Source organism: Prionailurus bengalensis, chromosome D2 (genome assembly GCF_016509475.1).
Source record: "Prionailurus bengalensis isolate Pbe53 chromosome D2, Fcat_Pben_1.1_paternal_pri, whole genome shotgun sequence".
Classification (NCBI taxonomy): Eukaryota; Metazoa; Chordata; class Mammalia; order Carnivora; family Felidae; genus Prionailurus; species Prionailurus bengalensis.
In genome coordinates this window covers 79,175,329-79,199,880 of record NC_057351.1, presented here as the reverse complement: position 1 = coordinate 79,199,880, position 24,552 = coordinate 79,175,329, and the positions used below count along the sequence as shown (strand labels likewise).

Genomic DNA, 24,552 nt, shown 5'->3' with positions numbered 1-24,552 from the left:
AGAAAGGGTCAATGAGTAGGTTCGTAACTCTTATTCGTATTAGTAATAGGAAACAGTGGAAATTTATTAGGAGATTCAAAAAATATATAGACTAAGATGAATTAAGTATTAAATATAAATATTTAGTGCATCTTTAGTACACATATATAAATATAACATTGACAATAAATAGGATTAAAAATTAAGGGGCGCCTGGGTGACGCAGTCGGTTAAGCGTCCGACTTCAGCCAGGTCACGATCTCGCGGTCCGTGAGTTTGAGCCCCACGTCGGGCTCTGGGCTGATGGCTCAGAGCCTGGAGCCTGTTTCCGATTCTGTGTCTCCCTCTCTCTCTGCCCCTCGCCCGTTCATGCTCTGTATCTCTCTGTCCCAAAAATAAATAAACGTTGAAAAAAATTAAAAAAAAAATTAAAATTGTGTTCCAAAAGAATGCAAAAGCTGGAAGGGTACGTGGGCTTGAACTGTTGGATGGTCGTAGTATGATCATGGAAGCAGCAGAAATTATAATTTGAATAAGACTAGTAACTTAAGGGGGTGGGAGGGAGGGAAGGGCAGGTGATGGGCATGGAGGAGGGCACCTTTTGGGATGTGCACTGGGTGTTGTATGGAAACCACTGTGACAATAAATTTCATGTATTGAAAAAAAAAGACTAGTGACTTAAGGATACATATTGAAATACTTAAGGTAATTATGAAAAGAATAATGTGAGTATATAACTAGTCAGTTAATAAAGAGAAAATAGAATAACAAGGATATTTGATTTATCAAATAAAAAATGCAAAAAAAATAAAGGGGAAATGAAACCAATGGGTCAAATAGAAAACAAATAGTAAGATGATAGATATAAATCCAAATACAACATTAGTTGCATTACATTGAAATGAACTATACATCCTCCAAGAGAAAAATAATATGATCATGTTGTACTTAAGGAGAAAAAAACCTCATAAAACTGAATCATATGCTGTTTACAGGAGACAGAGTTTATGTTTAAGGAGACAGAAGATTTTAAAAGTAAGCGAATCGATGGGGCGCCTGGGTGGCGCAGTCGGTGAAGCGTCCGACTTCAGCCAGGTCACGATCTCGCGGTCCGGGAGTTCGAGCCCCGCGTCGGGCTCTGGGCTGATGGCTCAGAGCCTGGAGCCTGTTTCTGGTTCTGTGTCTCCCTCTCTCTCTGCCCCTCCCCCTTTCATGCTCTGTCTCTCTCTGTCCCCAAAACGTAAATAAACATTGAAAAAAAAATTTTTAAAGTAAACGAATCGAAAGAAATAAAAAAATCCTAACCAAAATAAAACAAAATTAGATACCTTAATGTCAGGCATAGTTGACTTTAAGGCAAGAAGCTTTGATAGAAATAAAAAAGGGGCATTTTTAATCATAAAAGTCAATCTGCCAGTACTATGTGAGAGTCTTAGATCTGTATGCACTCCAAGGTTTAGAGAAGGAGAAGGAGAAACAGATAAATTCACCATCAGGTTGATATTCTTTTACACACCTCTTTCTATAACTGATAGAATAAGCAGGCACAAAATCCTTAAGTATACAGAAGATCTGAATAACACAGTACATTTGATCAGAATTTTGTATGCGGAACACTGCACGTAATAAGTACAGAACTGACATTGGTTTCAAGTGCTCATAGAGCATTAGCCCAAATTGACCATATACTGAGCCATGAAGGACGTCTCAACAAATGTGAAAGGATTGACGTGATTCAAAGTTTGTTCTCTGTCCATTGTGGAGTTAAACTAGAAATCAGTAATAAAAAGATAACTGGGAAATCCCCCACACCTGGAAATTTAAAGTTGTACTCCTAAGGGTGCCTGGATGATTCTTGATTTTGGCTTAGGTCACGATCCCAGGATTGTGGGATCGAGCCCTGTGTCGGACTCTGCACTGAGTGTCGAGCCTGCTTGAGATTCTCTCTCCCTCTGCCCCTCTCCCTCACTCTTATGTGCTCTCTCTCTCAAAACAAAACAAAACAAAATAATAATAAAAATACAAAACTATACTCCTAAACGGTCCATGATTAAAGGAGAAATGACAACTGGAATTAATATTTTGACTAAATGATAAGGAAGATATGACATATAAAAATTATGGCATGTAGCTAAAGCAGTGCTCAGAAGGAACTTTATAACCTTAAATGCATATATTAGGATTGAAGAAAGACTGAAAATTAATGATCTCAAGAAACTGTACAAAAAGAACAGCACATCAAACCTAAAGAATGCACCAAGAAGAAAACAATAAAGATAAGAGTAGAAATTAATAAGATATTAGTTTGCCCTTAGGAAATTGCTGATAATTAACCATTTCAGTCTTGGTCATATGGTTCCTAACACATGGTTTTATATGGTTCTTAGTAGGAAACAAATAATAGGGTAAACGAAATCAAAAGTTGATTGTTTGTAAAGATTAATAAAATTGGGGCGCCTGGGTGGCGCAGTCGGTTAAGCGTCCGACTTCAGCCAGGTCACGATCTCGCGGTCCATGAGTTCGAGCCCCACGTCAGGCTCTGGGCTGATGGCTCAGAACCTGGAGCCTGTTTCCGATTCTGTGTCTCCCTCTCTCTCTGCCCCTCCCCCGTTCATGCTCTGTCTCTCTCTGCCCCCAAAAATAAATAAACATTGAAAAAAAAAATTAAAAAAAAATTTAATAAACTCATGGCTGATTAGGAAAAGAGGGAAAAAATTAATGGCCGATATCAAAATTGCAAAGGGGAGCATCGCTAAAAATGTTATGGACGTTAGAGAGACAAGAAAATAATACTAAGAACAAGTTTATGCCAATACCATTGAAAATAGCCAAAATACAGCAATTCCTCAAAAAGCACAAGTTATTAAAACTGACGGAAGAAGAAATAGAATATCAGAGTAGTCCAATATCTACTAAAAATATCAGTTCATTGTTAAATATCGTCCCACAAAAAAAAAAAACCCAAAAAACTCTCCATTTCAGAAAGTTCGATTGAATTCTTCCAAACACTTAAGAAAGAAAGGGCACTTAAAGAAATATAGAGAATGAAAACAGTGTAGCATTTCCTAAGTATGAGTTTGCATAAACCTTGTTATCAAAATCTGATGAGGACATTACAAAAAGCAAAATTATGCAACAATTTTTTTTTCATGAGCATGGATAGAAAAAATGTCAAGCAGTATATTACTAACTTGAATTCAGCGGTACGTAAAAAGGATCGTACGTCACCACCAAGTGGGATTTATTCTAGGTATATATGCGTAGTTTAGCCACAGTTGTAACCAAACACTATAATTCACCACATAAACAGAACTAAGGAGAAAAATAATATGATCACTCTGATAAATAAAGAAAAGGCGTCTGAAAAATTTTATAGCCATTTGTGTTTAAAAGCAAGAAAAAGAGGCTTCGTTTTAAACGAGGAATAAATAAGAGCTGTCTTAGTCTGAAAAAATAACATCTCTAGAAAGACCTATGGTACAGTGCAGTCAAGCCCCTTGCAGTGAAGGGCTCCAGGGCACATACTGTGGAATCTACCTGGAGCTTCTGCAGTGAGTCTAAAGCTTGTGTGTGCTAACTCATTTCAAGAACTATAGTTTTTCTAATATGGAAAAAAAAAAAGCCCAAACAACAGGAATTGCACACTGTCCCGTTACAACCTTAGAAAGTGATTTGATAGAAACTGAAAGATACTATGCAATATTTTCTGAACACGGATATGTTATGCGGCCGCAGCAACTAGCTTCCAACCCAAAGGCAGTAAGTGTGAAAAATGAGTGTATCTTGATGTTTTCTTAGAACCCCGAGGCAAGTACGAAAAACACCTCCTTAGACCTCAAACAACGAATATTGAAAAGTGAATGTAGACTGAGCCCTCTTGCAGCGTTCTCTGAGAACCCTGAGAGAGCAAGTATGAAACATGAACGTCCGTTGATGTTGACCCTGACACAGCCGACCAGCTGAGTAAGTGCCCGAAGCTGCAGACGTTCAGACTTTCTTGTTATTTGCAAAATCACGAACTCCTACTTGGTTAAAATAAGAAACAAACAAACACAGGAAGAAGCTTACAGGAAACATCTTACTCAGCGGTGAAACACCTAAACCTTTCTTCAGTCTCAGGAATGAGACAGGGTCATCTATTAGCACCACTTCTTTTGGCATTGAACTGGAGGTCATAGCCAGTGAAATAAATAAGGAAAGAAAAAGAATAATCGGCCTGACAGTGGGAAATAAAGAAGCAGAGCTGTCATGATGTTCAGAAGACATGATCATGTCCTTAAAAGCATCCAAAGGAGATGGCACCTGGGCAGCTCCATTGGTTAAGCGCCTGTTTTGTTTTTTTTTTTTTCTTTTAATTAAAAAAAAATTGATGTTATTTATTTTTGAGAGAGAGACAGAGACAGAGCATGAGTGGGGGAGGGGCAGAGAAAGAGGGAGACACAGAATCTGAAGCAGGCTCTGGGCTCAGAGCCGTCAGCACAGAGCCCGACGCGGGGCTCGAACCCGCGAACCGTGAGATCGTGACCCGAGCCCAAGTCAGACACCCAACTGACTGAGCCACCCAGGCGCCCCTATTTTTTTAAAAACATTTATTCATTTTTGAGAGACATGGGCAGAGGGCAAACAGGGGAGGGGCAGAGAGAGAGGGAGACACAGAATCTGAAGCAGGCTCCAGGCTCCGAGCTGTCAGCACAGAGCCCGACGTGGGGCTGGAACTTAGAGACCACGAGACCATGACCTGACCTGAAGTCGGACACTTAACTGACTGGGCTACCCAGGCCCCCCTGATTTTTTTAATGTTTATGTATTTATGTATTTATTTATTTATTTATTTAGAGAGGGAGGGCGGGCAGGGGAGGGGCAGAGAGAGAGGAGAGAGAGAATCCCAAGTAGGCTCTGCACTGACAGCATGGACCTGAGCCAAAATCGAGAGTCAGCAAACGTCTGATTCTCGATTTCAGCTTGGGTCTTGACCTCAGGGTTATGAGTTCAAGCCCTGCATTGGGCTCCAGGCTGAGTGTGAAGTGTGTATACACACACACACACACACCCAAAGGAATCCCTATTAGACTATTTGAATGAATGAATTAGCAAAGTAACTGGGTACAAAATCAATACACAAGAAGCATTTGTACCTCTACCTATTAGCAACAAACAAGGAGAAAATAGAATTTAAGGTAATATCATTTATAAAATTATGGAAAACATCAACTACCTAGGGGTAAGTCCAATGAAAGATAAGTAAAGCAAGACCTAAATAAATAGAGGGAATTACCATGTTTATGGATTAGAAGATTTAACACTGAGAAATGTTGATTCCCTCAAAACTGACCTATGTATTTAGTGCCATCCCAATTAAAATCCAAAGGTCTTTGTTTTGGAAATTCTAAGGTGATTCTAGAATTTATATATGAGAGCACAGAGGGCTAAGAATAGTCAAGGGAACTGTAAAAAGTAAAAACAGAGTGGGAAAATGTACACTACCAGATATAAAGGCTTACTATAAAGTTATATAAATCAAGACAGGATGGGTTTAGTACCAGATAGGAAATAGGCCAATGGAACAGAATAGAGTATCAAGAAACACACCCACCCATATACTATTTCATGATCTATAGCAAATGTGTCACCGAGGCATGGTAGGAAAATAATCATATAAGTGGTTCTAAGTAAGCTGGAAGCCCTGATAGAAAAAAAAAAAGTCTATCTTGACCCCTACCTCACACCAAACAGTCATCTCTGTATGGCGTGCAGATCTAAATGTAAGAGGTAAAGCAATGAAGCTTTTGGAAGAAAGCGTAGGAGACAATCTTTATGATGTTGGAGTAGGCAAAAATTTATTGAAAAAGGCACAAATACTGGAAACAGTAAAGAAAGAAGAAAGATTAATTTGACTATGTAAAGATTAAGAAACTCTACCAAAAGCTACCACAAAGAGAGTGCAAAAGAGAATACAAGCTGTAGAAGATAGTAGCAATCCATAGGTTCAACAAAAAACTCCCATCTAGGATATAGAAACAGGGGCTCAATTGGTTAAGTGTCCAGTTCGTGATTCCAGCTCAGGTCTTGGTCTCTTGGTCTCAGGGTTGTGAGTTTGAGCCCTGTATTGGGCTCCATGCTGGATGTGAAGCTACATTAAAAAAAAAACAACAACAAAGAATACATAAAGAGCTCTTACCAATCAAAATGAGAAGGAGCTTAATTAAAAAGGGGGGAATAATTGAATAAGCATTTCGCGGAAAGTGATATTCAGATGCCCAATAAACATACAACATGTCGAAGTTCATTAGTCATCCAGGAAATTAAAATAAAAACCACAATGAAGTAACAGGACATACCCTTCAGAATGGCTAAAATGAAAAAGAAAGGTAATACCAAGTGCTGACAAGAATGCAGAGCAACCAGAACTCTCATACTTTGCTGGTTGGCGTATAAATAGAGAGCTAATTTGGAAAACTACTACTGCTGAACATATCTATGCCCTGGGACCCTGCGATCCAGCAATCCCATTTCTAATTATACACCAAGCAGAACTTTGTATAAATTCACCAAAGATACATGCAAGAATATTTACAGAACCACCGTTCGTCGTGTCCCAAAGTGGAAACTACTCAGATGCTCTCTAGCAATAAAATGGACAAAGTGCCCGTCCTCTGAGTGGAATACTAGACAGCAGTGAGAATGAAAAAAATCATAATATGGGCAGTAGTATGAATTGTCAAAGGCCGTGCTAAGCCCAAGATAGAATGGAAGGCTGTTTATTCATAAACCTGTGGCAGGGGGACCTCTGCCATCACTTCTGTTTCAGCGGGAGTTCAAAGGGGGGTAGGAAGGAGAGCCAGTTTCATAGAGGAAACAAGAGACGCTAAGGTAGTCTCTGATTTCCAAGTGTGCTGTTAATAAGGTGGAAGTTTTGCAAGACTTTCTAATTGGTCTCGAGGTGCTTTTGACCATTCTTGATGGACAGCAAGGGGGCTGGCTCCCTACTGCTTGGCAGAGGAAGGTGCACCCCCATCAAGTGGCCCGCAAAGCCCACCCAGTCCCAGCTGTCCCGCCCTGCTTCTCACTCTGCCCTCCAGGAACATCGGCTTCCTTTTGCATCCTCTGAAGCGCCAGTCTCTTCTTCCTCCATCTCTGAGATGCTTATACTCCAGTGGGAGGTAAAGACACCGTCAGGAAATTCTAGAAAGGGATATACAATTAGAAGTGGAATTAAACTATGAAAGAAAGGAACATACAAGGAAAGAAATTGGCTAGATTGCAGGATGAGGGCTGGCTTATCTGATATGGTTTGAAGTCTGAATAATTTAGAGGCAGACAGGATGGTAGGGGAAGAAGACGAAAACAGTATGTGCAAAGGCCCTGAGGCAAGAGAGGGTGTAGTCGCTATCAGGAATTGAAAGAAAGAGCACACAAAGCAAAAGGTAAGCAAGAGGCTTCTAGAACATCATGAGGATTGGGACTTTACCACCAGCGAGTGGTATTTGAAGCAGGTGGTGACATGATACTATTTCATTAGAAAAGCCAGTCTCTGACTGCAGGATAGATGGGGAGGCAGTTTAAATGCCAAGAGACCAGTTGGAGGGAAATGCAACGGTCCTGGCCAGAGAGAATGGGCTGGGGTGGTGGCAGTGAGGTTGGAGAGGGTTGGAGAGATTCTAGAAAACAACCCGGGAGGTGAAACTGGCAGGACTTGGTGATGGTCTGAGTGGAGGTGGGCAGGTGGGGGAGAGAGAGTGGGGTGTCACAGAGGACCCAGGGATTTTGTTCCCCTGCGGGGATACCAGTACCTTTTCTAAGGCAGAGGCTCGGTCTGGCCCAGGTTGGGGCTCAGAGCGGAGACATGTATCAGTTGGTTGGGGCGAGGTCAATTTCAGGTGGGGCATGAGAAGTGGAGAGAGGTCAGACAGAACAAATGATGGAGGTCTGCGGTCCAGAGGAGAGGTCAGAGCCACGTAAACAATTAATTGCCCTTCAAACATAACTAGCGGATTTGTCCACATTTGTTTCAAGTTTGAGAAATTGTTACTTGGTTTTCTTTTTTTTTTTTTTAATTTTTTTTTCAACGTTTATTTATTTTTGGGACAGAGAGAGACAGAGCATGAACGGGGGAGGGGCAGAGAGAGAGGGGAACACAGAATCGGAAGCAGGCTCCAGGCTCTGAGCCATCAGCCCAGAGCCTGACGCGGGGCTCGAACTCACAGACTGCGAGATCGTGACCTGGGTGAAGTCGGATGCTTAACCGACTGCGCCACCCAGGTGCCCCATGAGAAATTGTTATTTGGTTTTCATTTGTTTCTTTCTCCCCTTTTGTTTGCAGAGCTTTTTAATTTTTCTTTCTGCCCCTCTCTCATTTGTATGTCTTTTTTTTAAATTAAATGTTTATTTGTTTTGAGAGAGTGTGCATGCAAGCGGAGAAGCAGAGAGAGAGGGGCGGGGGAGGGAGAAAGAGAATCTCAACCAAGCAGGCTCCACGCTGTCAGCACAGAGCCCGACATGGGGCTTGATCCCATGAACTATGAGATCATGACCGGAGCTGAAATCAGGAGTCGAATGCTTCACCGGCTGAGCCACCCAGGCGTCCCTTGTGTGTTTCTTTTGACTCAGAGGCTTCCTAAGGCCACCACCTCCGTCTCTGTAGATGGGATGCGCCCTTCACCCCTGCGGGCTGCCTTGCCGTGTCACTGTGGGGGTGTTACTAGCAGACAGACAGACAGATAACAAAAGGGGCTGCAGTTGCAAGGCCTTCGGAGGTTATTTGAATGTGGGAAACGGGTTGCTGTTTGGGGGCAAGGCTATTTTCCAGCGCAAAAGACCTGAGCTGTGCCGAGGTGCCTTTCAGAAATCATGCCTGGTGCGTCTAAATCTGCAGGCGTGGGCTCAGCCTTCACCCTCCCGGGGGTGGGGGACAGGTTGTTGGACAGCTTCTGGCTTCCGGCAGGCATTCAGACGCAGCTGGTGAGGAGGACAGAAGGGGAGAGAGAAGGCTGGAGGGGAGGGTTCGTTTCCAAGCACGAATAAAAGCACCTAGGAATGATTTTCACAAGTCAGATGAGCCACAATGAATAGACGCAGCGCATCTTTCTGCGTGAACTTTACTAGGCAGCACTGATTCAGAAACTCAGAACCGTAGCGGGATATACCTGGATCCTGAGTCCAGGCGGATTTCACAGGAGGAAAAGAAGGGCTCCGAGGGCTTCACCTGGCGGAATGTTCCAGAGGATCACTACACTGGTGTTTAGTTCCAGTATTTTAAAAATTAAAAAGTACGGTGCTCAGAAAGAATATTCCATATCGATTAACAACGAATGTTATAAACGACTGAGGCTCGAGGGAAAAAGATGTGTTTTCCTCGCGAAGGTGGTTGTTTCGCATGGCCTATCGGGTTGACCCCCACTGTGGGAAGTCCATTCATGGCTGTTGTCACCTCCGTGATCTCTGTGCAGTGGTGGGGGGGGGGGGTGATGGCGGGTCTGGCTTTGGGCCCGGCTGTCACTGGATCATTGCTGGGGGTGGAGGGATTGTCTCAGTGGCTGTGACAGCCAAGGAGAAGCCCAGCGTCTCTTAGTCAGACTGTTAGGTTTGTGGTTCGTGGCATCTAGTGTGTTATGTTCCCAAGTCATTTTCCAAAAGAAATTTCTAGAGGGACTTGGCAGTTTTTACCGAGGTTGTTTTTCCACGTGGAACTCGACTGTTGTGTGTGATGTAATGTGCAGAATCAACAAATACGTAAACGCTTGTGTCTTTATGTGTGATCAACAGATAGAGCTGAGCAGAGACCAGGCACTCTCCTAAGTGTTTAAGGAGTATTAAACCATCGAAGGCTCACGTTCATCCTTTACGCTTGGTGCTTATAAGACCCTCTTTTTACAGATGAGTCAACAGTGGCACAGACGGGTCGGTTAGCTGGCTGAGGCCACAGGGAGCATGAGCAGTGGGGCCAGGGTGTGAAACAGCGTCTTCCACCTCTGGGACCTGCTGTTGGCCCTCGAACCCTGCAGGGGTTAGGGGTGCCGACACCCTGTGCAGTCAAAAATCTGGCTATAACTTCTGACTCTCTAAAAACTTAACCGCTGGGGCATCTGGGTGGCTCAGTCGGTGAGGCGTCCGACTCTTGATTTCAGCTCAGGTCATGATCTCGTGGTTTGTGAGTTTGAGCCCCGAGCTGACAGCACAGAACTTGCTTGGGATTCTCTGTCTCCTTCTCTCTCTCGCCTTCCCCTACTCTCTCTCTCTCAAATAAACACTTAAAAATGAAAACAAAACAAAACAAAACAAAAAACAACAGCTTACTGTTGACCAGAAGGAAGCCTTACTGTTAACATAAATAGTCAATTAACACATATTTTGTATGATACACGTATTATATGCTGTATTCTTACAATAAAATAAGCTAGAGAAAAGAAAATGCTCTTAGAAAATCTAAGAAGAGAACATACACTTATAGTACTGAACTGGATTGAAAAAAATCCGCATAGAAGTGTACCCGTGCCGTTCATAACCGTGTTGTTCGGGGGCTAACGGCACTTCCCTCATTGCTGCGCCTCTACGGGGAATAGGTGGACCTTTTACAACGTGTAGTCCCAGTGACGTTTTATTTTCTCTTAGGAGCGACTGGGTGACCTCCTACAAGGTCATGGTGAGCAATGACAGCCACACGTGGGTCACTGTTAAGAATGGATCGGGAGACATGGTGAGTTTCCTCTTCCCTCTGTGCATGCCCTTGGTGTCCGGCTGTGCGGGTGTGTGCGGAGAGAGGCCGTGCGTGCCCCCTCACTGCAGGTTCCGTGTCCACTCACGCCGATGACGGGCAGCGCCCCTCTCGGCCGTGCCCCGAAGCTCAGTGCCAGGTGGCCCATTTAGAGCTAATGTGCGCTCCCAGCTCTTGGGACGCAGTGTCTTGCACAGCTCCCAGGTCAGCCTTGGGAGACTGGTGGCACGTGCAGTATGCTGGGGTCCCTCACAGCGGCTCAGTGACAGCAGTTCCCCAGCCTCTTCAGTGACCCCCATCTTTGCGCTCCGTGATCCGCTCCAGATCCGCCGGTTCTGACCCCGCCACCCTCTTCCTCCGGTTCTCAGGCGCGTCCTTCCTAACGTGGTGTCCAGAGTCTCGGACAATCTGACGGCAGCCTCCGGTTTCAACCTTCTTTCTCGTTCTTACCCCCTGCACGCGCTCCTTCTGTGTTCCAGTCGCAGTGAGCTAGCTACTCTGCTCTTTCTGAATCCCACCTCTGGGCTTCTCCAGTCATTGCTGCTGCTTTTCTCTAGAATCCCTGCCGTCCCTACAGATCTAAATGGTTTGCCTTCGAGGCCAGTTCACACGCCACCTGCTCCCTGAACCTCTATCTGGTCTTCCCTTCTTCTGAAATCCCAGAGCTCCGTGGCTGTCCCTCTGTCATGGCACTAAGAGCTTTCGCCCGGATTATCTATTACCTCCTCCTTTTCTCCCCGCTGCCCCAGGAGATTGGGGGCGTCCTGAGGGCAGGGTCTACGCCTGATTCATTTCTCTTCTCCCCTCAATGCCCAGCGCATATTGGGCGTTTCTCAGTAAAGTCTTATGGAGTGAATAGTTTACCGACCCTTTTATCCCTTGGCAATCAGGCTCTGAAAGATCCTCCCTTTTCCCCCTCATGCCTAAATAGATATTTGAAGGAAACAGTGAAAAAGAGATCCCTGTTCTCAACGAGCTGCCCGTCCCCATGGTGGCCCGCTACATCCGCATAAATCCACGGTCCTGGTTCGACAACGGGAGCATCTGTATGAGGATGGAGATCCTGGGCTGTCCCCTGCCAGGTGGGCTTGCTTTTCCGTGTTTGCTGCAGGTGGGGTGCTGGTGGAGAACGGGTGCCTGGCCAAGGTGACTACAGACGTGCCAAGCAATCTTTTTCTCGTGTAAAAAAAAAAAAAAATATATATATATATATATATATATATATATATATATATATATACCACATCTATTGCAGAATGTTTAGAAAACAGAGCGAAGCAGAAAGGAAGTAAATAAAAATCTCCCATGACCCTCCTCGGAAACACCACGGATATTTGGGGGGCAGTAGCAAATGGATGTACCAGCTATGGTTTTGCCGACTGGGATTTTAAGATGATGCGTGTTTCAAGGTCGAAAATTCACTCAACACCACCACTCAGAAGCAAGCAAAAGAAAAAAACTAGAGCGAATTTCCGGTGGCATGTTTCCTTGTCTTTGAGTGTTCCCGCTACTCTGGGTAGAGTGTTCCCGCTACTCTTCCTCTACCCAGACCGTGGGTGGGTACGTGTGTCCGTGTACGTTGCCTCTTTTCGGTTGAAGTCGCTTTGCTTGGGTGCCTGTGTCTTGGGGTAAACGCTTGTCCCTTGAGGTCGTTGTATTCCCCGTGGCCTGTTTTCACACAGTGGCATCTGGGTGTGACCTCAGGGTGGCAGGAAGAGGCGGGCTTGAATTCACACATGTCGCCTGGATCCTTGCTGGTACCTGCTCTGGACAGGCTGATCTGGTCTGGCTCATGACCGGCTCCGTCTGGCCTTTCAGGACTTGTGAGTTTGTGCCCATGGGAAGCCTTGTGGATGGCAGCCCCTTCATCCCGACTGGACATCTCCAGGGAAGGAAGTGGGCTCCTAGAACGTTCCTAAGGCTCTTCATCAGGGCCTGTAGGAATTTCCACATCCCTGTCCACCTGCAGTCGGTCCCTAGGGTGCAAGGTGTTCAGCTTTGGGTTGTAGCTTTCCTTACCATTCTCGCCCAATAAGAGAGTGAGGGCTTGCCACTTCTGGGGTTCCCCTACTTGGAGGAAGTGAACCACCAGCTCTGATGTTCTCAGGTGTTACAGTGTCCATCAGGCCATTTCTGTCACCATCCAGCCCCCCACACATTTGTTGTGTTTTCAAAGCATGTTTAATGTCACTTACTCCCTTTCTCTCAATCGCATAATATCCACGTTCTTGCTTCGCCAAGGATGAATGTGTAGAATACAAACTCTGCATTGGTGAGAGAGATGGGCCTCTCTACCTCCCTACTCACACTTGGACCAGACAGATTCTTTGTTATCTATTTGTACTTACTGGATCGTGAAACCTTTTTTATGTCATTAAGACCATTAGAGACCATCTGTCTTGTGAATGCGTCATCTAGTCTGTTGACCACGTCCTGTTTTTAGTCTGCCTTGCAGTGGGGTGGTTCAGTTGTTCCCAGTGTTTTGGTTCCATAAAGAACCGCACAAGGAATGTCTTTGTTTCTGGGCCCTTGTGTGCTTCCACGATTACTGTCTAAATTACAGGATCATTCAATTTATAGGATTGGCGTTTAACATTAGGTTACAGTAAACAGGATCGCTGGCTCCAAGGGCGTGTGCGTTTTCAAGGCTGATCCAGAGAGAATGTTCGAGGCCAGCCTGGTTTGGGACCTGGGCCTCCTATGGGGCTGGTTTGTGCTGGAGTTGCAATCACACGTCCTGTGTGCTGCGGCCCAGGGCCTCTAGGCTTTCTGGAATGCGTAGACTGGAGACCCAGGTGCAGGAGGGTATGTGAGCGGTCCTGTGTGCTCCTGTGTCGCTCAGCACAGCTTCAGTCTGCTTGCTTTAAAGAGAAGGTCCCGGTGTCTGTCTGTGGGCAGGAATTCATCCGCTGTTGGTAAGGGGCAAAGGGCATCCTGTGAGAGTCTCATGAAATAAACATTTCCCTGTGAAGCTATTCTTGGGATGTGTGTGTGTTTGAAGATAGGTCCATGGGGCAACTTAAACACAAAGACAGAGTTAACAGTGTGAATTCCAGGTGGGTTTCAAGTGCAGACTTGGAATGGCTCTCTTTTCCCACCCCAAATATTTAGGGCCATCTTTCTTCTCACAGCTACTTAGCAGTCTGCCCAGAGGGGAGCTGGCCTTTGTGACGCCACGTGGTGGTGGTCCCATCTGAGGGACTGGGGCCGCACAGGGGCCCCCAAGTCCACGTGGGCAAGTGAACCTTGCTCACTGCCCTGGGGTTGGCACGGTCCCTTTGTGCAAGTTCACGAGGCCAAAGGCAGAGATTACCGAACCAACTCAGCCGCTCAGACCTAAGGTGACTTTGCGGTCTGAATGCCACCGCCCGGAGCCTGTTTTTCCTGGAACTCTTATTTATGAAAAATTCATTTACCTTTGCTTCTGCTCTCTTTGTTCTGTTCTTACCGTCCTCCTGTGAACCCTCAGGTCGGGGCAGAGGAAGGTGGTGATTCTTTTCAAGTCCATCATGAGTAATGTTTCCAGAAACTTTTGCACTGGAAAATGAATTACCGCATGCCATAGTCTATTAATAGGATTTTTAAAGCTCAGAACTAAAAGAAAATGGAGGGAGTTGTTTATGGTTACAGTTTCAGTTTTGCAAGATGAGAAGGTTCTAGAGATCTGTCTTACAACAATGCAGGTATATTTAACACGACTCAAATGTGCCCTTAAAAACGCTCAGGATGGTGAATTATGTAAGTCTTTTACCACAATTAAATTTTTTTACTGTAAAAAATATTTTATTCTTTTTTATTTCTTTATTTTTTTTAAGTTTATTTTTTGAGAGAGAGAGAGAGAGAGAGAGAGCATGAGTGGAGAAGGGGCAGAGAGAGAGAGAGGGACAGAGGATCTGAAGTGGGCTCCATGCTGACAGCAGAGAGCCCGATGCGGGGCTTGAACCCACACACGGGCGAGATCATGACCTGAGCCAAAGTCAGACGCTTAACCAACTGAGCCACCCAGGTGCCCGTATTCTTTTTTATTTTTATTTGAGCATAGTTGACACACAATGTGACATTATAAAGATCTGTGCATGCCGGAAGCTGGGGAGAGCCTAGGAAGATACATTTTTAACCGTGAATGTTTCAGGTTAAGACACGCTCTGGCTGGGGCACCTGGTTGGCTCCGTCAGTTAAGCGTCCGACTTCGGCCCAGGTCATGATCTCACAGTTCGTGAGTTCGAGCCCCACGTCAGGCTCCGTGCTGACAGCTCAGAGCCTGGAGCCCGCTTCGGATTCTGTGTCTCTCTCTGTCTCTCTCTCTGCCCCTCCATCACTCACACTCTGTCTCTCTCTCTGAAAAATAAACATAAAAAAAAAAAGGCACATGCTGGTTGACTCCAAGATCAGTGTGGGGGCACCTGGGAGTCATGATCTTGTGCTTTTGTGAGATCGAGCCCCTCATCAGGCTCTGTGCTGACAGTGCAGAGCCTGCTTGGGATTCTCTCCCTCTCTCTCTCTTCCCCTGCCCCCCTTGTGCTCTCTCTCTCTCAAAAAAAGAAAATAAAAATCAGTGTTGGTGATGTTCAGCTATTTCGTTACTGCAAACAATACTGTCATGTGTAGAATCTGTTTCTGAAAAGGGCCCCATCGCTCTGCACACGATTTACCGCAGGGCAACAGGACCGTGGCCAGGATGCCGGGAAGTGACTTTCAGGGCTGGGGATGGCGATGCTTGGGCCCCGGTGCTGCTCGGCGGCTCCTACTGTGAGTGTCTGATCCCTGGGGAAAGTCGCCACTCCTCCCCCCTCGTCTTCCCGGCCACCAGGTCTGAGTGACTGCCCTCCCTCTGCACACCGTGCTGACGTGTCTGGGGTTCTCGGATTCGACTCAGGACCTCACGGGGAGCTGTGCACGGGTCTGGGGATAGGAGCTCGTTTCCTGTCAAGCGTGGGGGGAGCTGCTAAGGGGTGATGCCCCGTGTCTATTCCTGCGAGTGGGCTCGGACCCTCAGAGTCCCTCCCAGGGGAGACCCTTCCTTCCTCCTGATACACAGACCCTCCCAGTCATAAAGCACTGAGAAAATAGTTCTTTTGCAAGACCACCGCCCATGTTGCTGACCTGGAATGTTTCCGCCAGCGCCCCCCGCCATCATCAATATGGGTAAACTGGGGAAGGAAGGGGCTCCCCTGGGTCAGCGTGGCAGCAACGACCTTGGAAGTTTATTTGCTTTGCTGCCTTTCACTTTTCTTCACAAAGGCCACAGCTGGAATACTCACTTATCCCGTGGAACCGGTCATTATTTGGGGCCCAGGCCTGGGCTTTGCAAAGACAGGAATCCACACACAAAGTTGCTGTGGCCTTTATTTTATCTTCCTTTGCTGAGGGTGATGTTTTCTCAGCCTCTTTTCCTTTAGATTTTTTTTCAACGTCTCTATTCATTTTTGAGAGACAGAGAGTGAGCAGAGGAGGGCAGAGAGAGAGAGAGGGAGACACACGATCGGAAGCAGGCTCCAGGCTCCGAGCTGTCCGCACAGAGCCCGACGTGGGGCTCGAACTCACGGACCGCGAGATGGTGACCAGAGCCAAAGTCGGATGCTTAACCAACTGAGCCGCCGGGGCGCCCCCTAGCTCTTTCTTTTTTAGATAAGGACCACGAATGCCCTTCCTGTCCTTCCTCCCATCCTGGCTCGTTGGAGCCTTGCCTTTCAAAACCACGAGTTCGCGAGAAGGACTCAGCTGCTCCCCTGGAATGCACGCAGGCTGCCCTCCATCTTCATCGTCACCGTTCACTGCCCTTCCATCCCCGATGCACAGACGCCAGGACGACTAGACGAGAGCCGTTTGTAGAGTGCCCTTGTGCTCAGCGCAGAACAATTATCATCTTCCCCCACTTCCTCCTCCTTCTTTTACTGCCCTTGGCTGGACAGTCTGGTTCTGTGACCTCATTTCTCAGGTCACCAGACCCCACGGATGACGGGAGGACGAGAGAGAAGGTGTTTCGTTTCTTCGTGTCGTGCTTTTGTTTTGTCCCCTGTTACGTAGGGTGTAGGCTACTGGCTGCTCTTATGACCCGCTGACGGGCATCAACCTCTCCTTTTCCAGAAACCAGAACGCCTCCCTCTCCTGTCTCCCGCTTGTGCAGAGGACTCTGAGATGTGGGGATGAGAGAGCAGGTCACGTGGGGAACCACAGATTTCCCTCCTTCCCCGGGATCAGTAACACAGCAAGAAGCCTACCTCTTACTGTACCGAAGCAGCTCAGTTCAGGAAGGGGGGCGGTCCTCCCCTAGTGGCCGTTGCCTTGTAAGGCATGCCGTGACTGAGTGCGTTGGGTTGAATAGCATCCCCCCACATTCATGTCCATCCGGAACCTTGGAATGTGATCTTATTGGGAAGTAGGGTCTTTGCGGGTGTGACTGGCGAAGATTAGGGTGGGCCCTGAATCCAATGACTGGTGTCCTTAGGAAGAGAAAACAGACACACAGAGAGAAGGCCATGGGGTGACGGGGGCAGAGATTGCGTGACGTGGCTACAAGCCGCGGGTTGACAGCAACTGCCAGAAGCTAGGAAGGGGCAAGGAAGGACGCTCCCCTAGAGCCTTGAGCTGATTTCAGATCTCTATCGTTCATAGCTGTGAGATGGTAAATTTGTTCCAGGCTACCTAGGTTATGGTACTCTGTTACGGTAGGCCCTAGAAAGCTAGTGCACTAAGGGACCCAGGGGTGGTGTAGGGTTCCCTAATTGTCCTGAATCCCCAGGATGTGATTGTCATTCGCCACCCCCTCTGCCCTGCCTTCTAGTCTTCGTTCTGACACGGCGATGAGGAATAGCAGCTGAGCATATAGTGGGCTCCTTCTCAGAGGTCTCCTGGCCCCAGAACGTGTTATCCTCTTCATAAACAGTCTTTCCTAAATAACTGGATTGGGATGTGTATCCATCCACCCACCCACTCATTCATCCCTCACTCGTGCGTTTGTACATGAGACACGTAGGATGTGCCTGTCCTGGGGCAGGGCCCAGGGATTCCGAGAGGAGGTGGACACTTCTGCTGACCCCCCCGCCCCCCCTCCCAAGAGCTCTCTCACAATATAACAAGGGAACTGTGCCGGGCATCCTTTCCCCCAGGGAAACCACTCTCCATTCAGGGCGGTCCGGCCTTGCTGGCTGTAGCCTGTCTTTCCTGTAAAGAACTTACCCTTACTGAGTTTCAATAAACCTGTGGTTTCTCTTCCTGGTGCACCTGCCCCATGTTGATTATTGGGAAACTGTAAAAACTTCAGCACTCCTAACAACTGTCTTTTCTGAGAGTTCCTCCTGTCAGGCTGCAGATTGGCCCCAGGACGGTCTGGAGAAACAACGTCAGATCGGAGGGGTTCCTGGGCTCCTGTGCGCTGCACAGCGGAGCCATCATGCAGTAGGGCTACGTGAAAAGGGGCGAAAAGAAATGGGCATCACCATATGCTCCGCCTTTGCAGCCCCTCGTAGCAGGGTTTGATGCTTCCACGGACAGTAATGACCTGGCATGAAAACGGCCTCTGTCAGGGGCTCCAGCTCTTCCCCTTCCTCCTCTTGGAGGGACCTTGTCATAACAGTCAGGTGGGGCCTGGACACCTGTGACCTCTTTTCATCAGGGGGCTGGCTCTTTGGTGCTCAGCTTACATCTGGTGCCAGGTTATCTGCACTCAGGAGTCGGGGCTTTGGGCCACAGTGGCGGGCATTTCCTTGGGGAGAGGCCGGGGAGTCCTTTTCTTAAAAAAAAGAAGTGAAGGGGCACCTGGGTGGCTCAGTTGGTTAAGCGTCCGACTTTGGCTCAGGTCATGATGTCACAGTTCGTGGGTTCGAGCCCCGCATCGGGCTCTGTGCTGACACCTCGGAGCCTGGAGCCTGCTTCAGATGCTGTGTCTCCCCTCCTCTCTCTGCCCCTCCTCTCTCTCTCCTCTCTCTCTCTCCCTCTCTCAAAAATAAACATTAAAAAAAAAAGAAGTGAAACTCACATAATGTACAATTAACCATTTTGAATTTTTTTCATGTTTATTTATTTTTGCGAGAGGGAGAGACAGAGTGCGAGCAGGGGAGGGGAAGAAAGAGAGGGAGACACAGAGTCCAAAGCAGGATCCAGGCTCCGAGCTGTCAGCACAGAGCCTGGCTCGTGGCTTGAACTCACAAACCGTGAGATCACGACCTGAGCCCGAGTCAGAAGCTTAACCGACTGAGCCACCCAGGTCCCCTTCAACGAACCATTTTAAAGATACGGTTCATGGTACTTAGCACATTCCCAAGGTGTGCAAGCACTGGCTTTGTCTAGTTTCTGAATTTCATCATGACCCATAGACACACCCTGGGTCCGTTGAGTAATCACTTCCTCACCTTCCTGCCCCGCCGTCCCCATGACCTCTAACCTCTACCCCTGCGGGTTGCCTGCTCTGGATAGAGCATGTCGAAGGAATCGTGAGCCCAGCGGTTCTTGATTGCACGTGAGCCTCCTTTCCAGCAAAGGCAGCCTCTCCTCTCCCCGCTGAACGCCCACCCCCAGTCAAGCGAGATCCCCAAAGTAGCAGAGACAGTGAAGCACATCAGTTCGAGAACCTCGGCTCCCCCCCGGATTTCCGGGGATGGGGTTTGGTCTCGAGTCCTCACTGTTCTTGTAAAAAGAGCCCTGTGTGGTGAGCTGGTGTGCGTTTGGGGACAGGAAGAGCGGGTGTCCGGGCCGTGAGGAGGCAGGGATGTCCCAGGTGCGCAGGCAGTCTCCTGGGGCTGCCATGAAGAGTACCAGAACCTGGGAGGTGATGGTAACACGAAGCTATTGTCTCTGTTCTGGAGGCCAGAAGCCCTAGGTCAAGACGTCAGCAGGGCTGGCTCTTCCTCAGGCTGTGGCGGAGAATCTTCCCCGTGCCTCTGCCCCACTTCTGGGGGCCTGCTGGCAGTCGGTGGTTCTGGGTCTTGTAGATGCATCGCCACACCTGTGCCCTCCCCTCCACCGAGACTCCTCCCTGCCTGCTTACCTCTGTGTCTGCATCCCCCTTGCTGGGGACACCAGGCATGATGCATCAGGGCCCACTCTCGTCACCTCATTTTCTTTTTTTAATGTCTATTTATTTTTGAGAGACAGAGACAGAGAGCAAGCAGAGGAGGGACAGAGAGAGAGGCAGACACAGAATCCCAAGCAGGCTCCAGGCTCCGAGCTGTCAGCATAGAGCCTGACACGGGGCTCAAAGTCACGAACTGTGAGATCGTGACCTGAGCCGGAGTCGGATGCTTAACCGACTGAGCCACCCAGGTGCCCCTGTAATGACCACATTTTAACTTGCTGACCTCTGTAAAACCCTTGCTCCAAATAAGGTCACGTTCTAAAGTACTGGGGGTTAGGACTCTGACATATCTTTTTGGGTTGGCGGGGGGGACATAATTCAACCCCCAAAAGGTATAATCAGTAGACAGGTTCAGGCAGAGGAGGATTTTGAGTAGCTGAATAAGAGAAGAACAGTCAGGGAGATGGCATGCTCCACATGCCCCTCTGGGAGTTTGTCCCCATAACTAAGGTGTTCTGGAAGGAATCGACTGGTTTTCAGCACATATGACGTGTGCAACCAAACAAGCCAAGGGAAGCAAGGAGACTGATTTTTCCAAAGCTCCATCTGTGGGGATAAAGGCCTTGCAGACTGAATCAGGACTTGTGTTTCAAATGCCAGAAGCCCTATTCTAATTAGCTTGTGGGGTAGGGGAGGACAGTTTTGGCTCACATACACGAAAACTCCAGGGGTGGATCTGACTCCGACTCTGGCTTCAGGCAAGAGTAGTTCTACTATGTCAGGGCTCCCCTTCTCTCCATCTCACGGACAGGGAGACCAACACCCCCAAACCCATCCCACAATGTGAGCAACTCCTACAGAAGGAGAGTCTTGTCCTCCCATGTCTGGGAGGAAAGTCATCTCATTGGCCCAGCTTGGACCCTAGGATCTTGGGATCCCCTCTGAGCCAGTGACTGTGGGTACAGGGACACATGTTTCATGGCTGGACCTTGGCCACATACTCATGCCTCTGCATGCTGGGCAAGGCAATTTTATCCAAGCCATCTGGAATACATTCCCCGCGGGCAGAAGGGTTTGTCCACAGAAAGAAGAAGGGGACCGTGGCTTTGACCAGTTGGCTTTGTCTGCAGACCCTGGGCCCCCAGAGGGCTTGGCTTGGTTCTTACCCATCTCTTTACCTACAGTACTGAGCTCCTCGTAGGTTCTCAATAAAACTTTTTCCAGTCGGAGTAAGTGGGCAAATAAAGAATTCTTTGCTCAAAATGTGGGAGGTAGAAAGTTGTGAAAAATACCGACCTGTGGTTTTGAGACAGTTTTTGGAACTTGTACCCTTGTCCCTAGGCAAATTGATTAGTCTTAAGGAGGGCATGACGTTGCCAAACGTGGAGCTCGTCTGCACTTAGAGTCCTGAGTTTTTCTTCAATCCTTTTGAAGAACCTTCAAGGCCTAACTTGAGTTTGAAGACCAAGTGGCTTTAAAGAGTTTTGGAAAGAGGCCCCTGGGACTTGGGGAGTGTGGAGTCGCTCTTAGGGAGCATCCTACGGGTAAATAAAGTGCAAATTAACGTGGAAAATATGCTTACCTTTTGCTTTGAGACACACAGGCTTGGAAATCCAAGGGGAGGCAGCTCACGTGAGGGTGTGGTCAACCCACGCTCCTGGAAGCCGAGTGCTTGAAACTAACTGGGGAGCCTGTGCTAAACCCGATCAGATCTGCTTTTGCTTTCTTTCCTGGACAGCATGCCAGCTCGCCCTGGTTCTAATTCCCTTTCAGTGGCGGTCCTTGTTTCTACTAGTGTTATGGGCAAACCTTGATTAAAATCTGGGTTTTTTGGTGTTTGGGTCTATATGGGATTTTCACCTCATTGCATGTAGCCTCAGTTCTCCAGCGTGAAGCCAGTGGGTTCTCTAGCGTGAAGCCAATGGTTAGTGAACCCTGGCAAGGTCGGTTATGGCCGTCACGACCTGTGGTTCTGGGGACGCAGACATCGTGCAGCTGGTTCAGTTGACGGCAGCTGTGTGCCATGTGTATCGAGTGCCTTGTCCCTGCTGGCGGGGTGCTTGGTACTTTAACACAGTGTTCCTCAGACTTCCGATCTGTAGAATCAGCTGGGATTGTTTTTACGTGTGGATTCTGATTCAGTAGGTGTGGGCTGGGTCTGACAGGCAGCCCGAGTGCTGGTCGGAGGACCACATTTGGTGGCACAAATCAGGATCCACTGCTCTGGTACTGCTCGGAGCCCATCCCTCTGTCACCCGCCACGGCCACGGCCACTGCCTCTGGAGTCACCCCTTGAGCCACTTGGATCAAACCACAGCTGCTGTGGCTCCAGCCTTGCCCACTGGCATCTGGGGTAGGAGAGCGACCTGACTAAAGCAATGTGTTCTCTCTACATTGGGAGCCGTCCAGGATTTCCAGCTTCATCCTCCAGTTGGAGACGCCGTGGGGCTGGCTGTAGGTCACGTCCAGAGAAAGACCTCCAGGCCCACTGAGCGCCCCTCCCCCTTATCCTCCTCCTGACTCCTCTTCTTCCCCAGCCTGTCCTTTCTTCTGAGGGTCCTTTGTTCTCATAATTATGTGAACAACACGGCTTATGTGGATTGAAGAAAAGAGTCGATTTATATGGGGTAGAGAATCAAGTTAAGAGCAGACATCTCTCCCCAGACCTCCGAATCCCAGTCTCCATGGGTCACCGGCGTTAATACAGCCTGATCATGCCTGTTGGGGTGTTCCAGCTGCAACAACAGAAACCCCAGCACCCGCACCCACCCCCCCACCCCGTGCCCGGCTTAGTGGGTAAGGGAATTGGATATCTCATGCGGTTGGGAGTGCCAGGGGAGATTGGTTGGGATCCGATGTAGCGTCACTCGATGGCTCCTGATGCTCGTGGGGTTCTCTCTGTCCTCTACCGCGGAGAGATTCTCACTCACTCCTGCTCTGCACCATTAAAGTCCTTCCCTTCAATCTGGACCAGGACGAGAGGCCAGGAGATGCTGTGCTCTGATTGGCTGAGACCAGTCACCCTGGCCCCCTGAGCTGGGATATGAGGTGTATTTCCTAGAAGTGTTGGGGTGATTCCCAAACTGCACTGGGTTCCTGTTAGGAAGGGTGGAAGGGGACTAGATGGTGGGCGAGTAACTAATAGTGTGCACCACACTTCCAGAAGTTTCCATTCATGTGTATAGCGGTGATATTCATTCACTTATTCATTCATTCAGTGCTGAGAGTTTGCCAGGCACATCAGTGATCCCAGTTAATATTAAGCAAGGAAACACCAACGAGAGAAGGACCTTTCTTCCCTGTTTAGGGGTGAAGAGACTAAGGCAGAAACTGCTCCAGTGACTTAGCCAAGATCACACAGCACTTAAGCAGAAGAGTGGAGATTTGAACCAGGCATTCTGGGTCTAAGTCCGCACTTCCCACCACTGGCTAACTCCAACTCCTGAGCTGCTTCTCAAATGTTGGCTCTCTCCCCTCTGTGCGTATGTTCTGAAGCTAGAGATTAGCTTGTGTCTCCACACGAATCAGGCCACTAACAGAACCACCACAAGGAACAGGACGATGTGAGTGAATTTAAAACCGTATTTCTGTCCCCAGATCCAAATAACTATTATCACCGACGGAATGAGATGACCACCACCGACGACCTGGATTTCAGACACCACAACTACAAGGAAATGCGCCAGGTGAGGTCCAGATTTCTCAAAGAGCATTGTATCATATGCTTGTGACATAGTTGCTTGTGTGTGTGTGTGTGCGTGTGTGTGTGTTTCCTTCTGGAAAGTAAAATGATGTGTTTGGGGTAGGCATCTGAAGGATCATTTTGGTTTTCTGAAGCCACGCTAAATGCTTGTAGTTTGTAGCTTGAGAATGCCTTGTTGGGGGTTCCAGTGACCAGAGGCAGGCTCCCCCTGCAGCAAATAGTTGAAACAGAATTTGAAGCCAGACTTTTCTGATTTAACACAGGGGTTCTTAAGAATCACTGTGTGTTTGGGGCACCTGGGCGGCTCAGTCAGTTGAGCGTCCGACTCTTGATTTTGGCTCAGGTGGTGATCCCAGGGTCATGGGATCGAGCCCCTCATCAGGCTCTGTGATGAGTGTGGAGACTGCCTTCTCTCTCTCTCTCTCTCTGCCCCTCTTCCCTGCTCACATTCTCTCTCTCTCTCTCATAAAAAAAAAGACTCACTGTGCATTTAAGGGATAACACTGATTTGTGGATGTTGGTCATAGGCAGTTGAAGAAGGCAAAGGATCTAGAATACACTGATAATAGTAATTGCAGGACCTACATCAATTTACTACATTAGCAATTTACCTGTATTAACATGGTCAGTCTCCTCACCACCCCCGGAGGGCAGGGACTGTTATCCTTCCCTTACCGATGGGGAAACCCAGTTACCAAGGAAACATATAACACTACCCCTTGGTATTCAGACTCCCTGATCCTCCATTTGGGTTGTATTAACAGAATCACGTGGGGAAATTTGGAAAAATACTTGTACTTGAACCCTACCTTGGGCCACTTTTTAAAGCAGAACCCTTGGGAGAAGGGTCTGGAGGGTCTAAGTTTTGAAAAGCTCTCCTTGGGGTTCTAATGTACGGCCAGGCTTGAGAACTACTGGTTGATGCCTTTATAGCTCTTAGCCCTTTCGTGCCGTTAGGAGCAAAAGTCAGTCCCAGCTGAGACTGTCCCCAGATTTAGTTACAGAAACCAAGTAATTCTGAGCTGCGGAGAATATTTGCATACTGGGCCTGGAAGGAGGAAGCGTCCAGCCATTGATTGGGACAGGCTAAAAGAGCAGCCTGAATGCTGAGTGCTCGGCGTGTGAAATCCTGTTCCGCCTTTGCCC

At 47.8% G+C, this 24,552-nt stretch overlaps 1 protein-coding gene across 4 annotated transcripts in view; it reads left to right on the top strand.

Annotated features, from left to right (window-relative positions):
- CPXM2 (carboxypeptidase X, M14 family member 2) overlaps positions 1-24,552 on the top strand; it is a 140,288-nt gene that overhangs the window by 85,690 nt on the left and 30,046 nt on the right. For all 4 annotated transcript variants that reach the window (XM_043597795.1, XM_043597792.1, XM_043597794.1 and 1 more), the window contains 3 exons: positions 10,588-10,672; positions 11,622-11,772; positions 23,301-23,389. In XM_043597795.1, the coding sequence (XP_043453730.1) occupies positions 10,588-10,672; positions 11,622-11,772; positions 23,301-23,389 (325 nt within the window). The remainder of the gene's footprint in view (positions 1-10,587; positions 10,673-11,621; positions 11,773-23,300; positions 23,390-24,552) is intronic.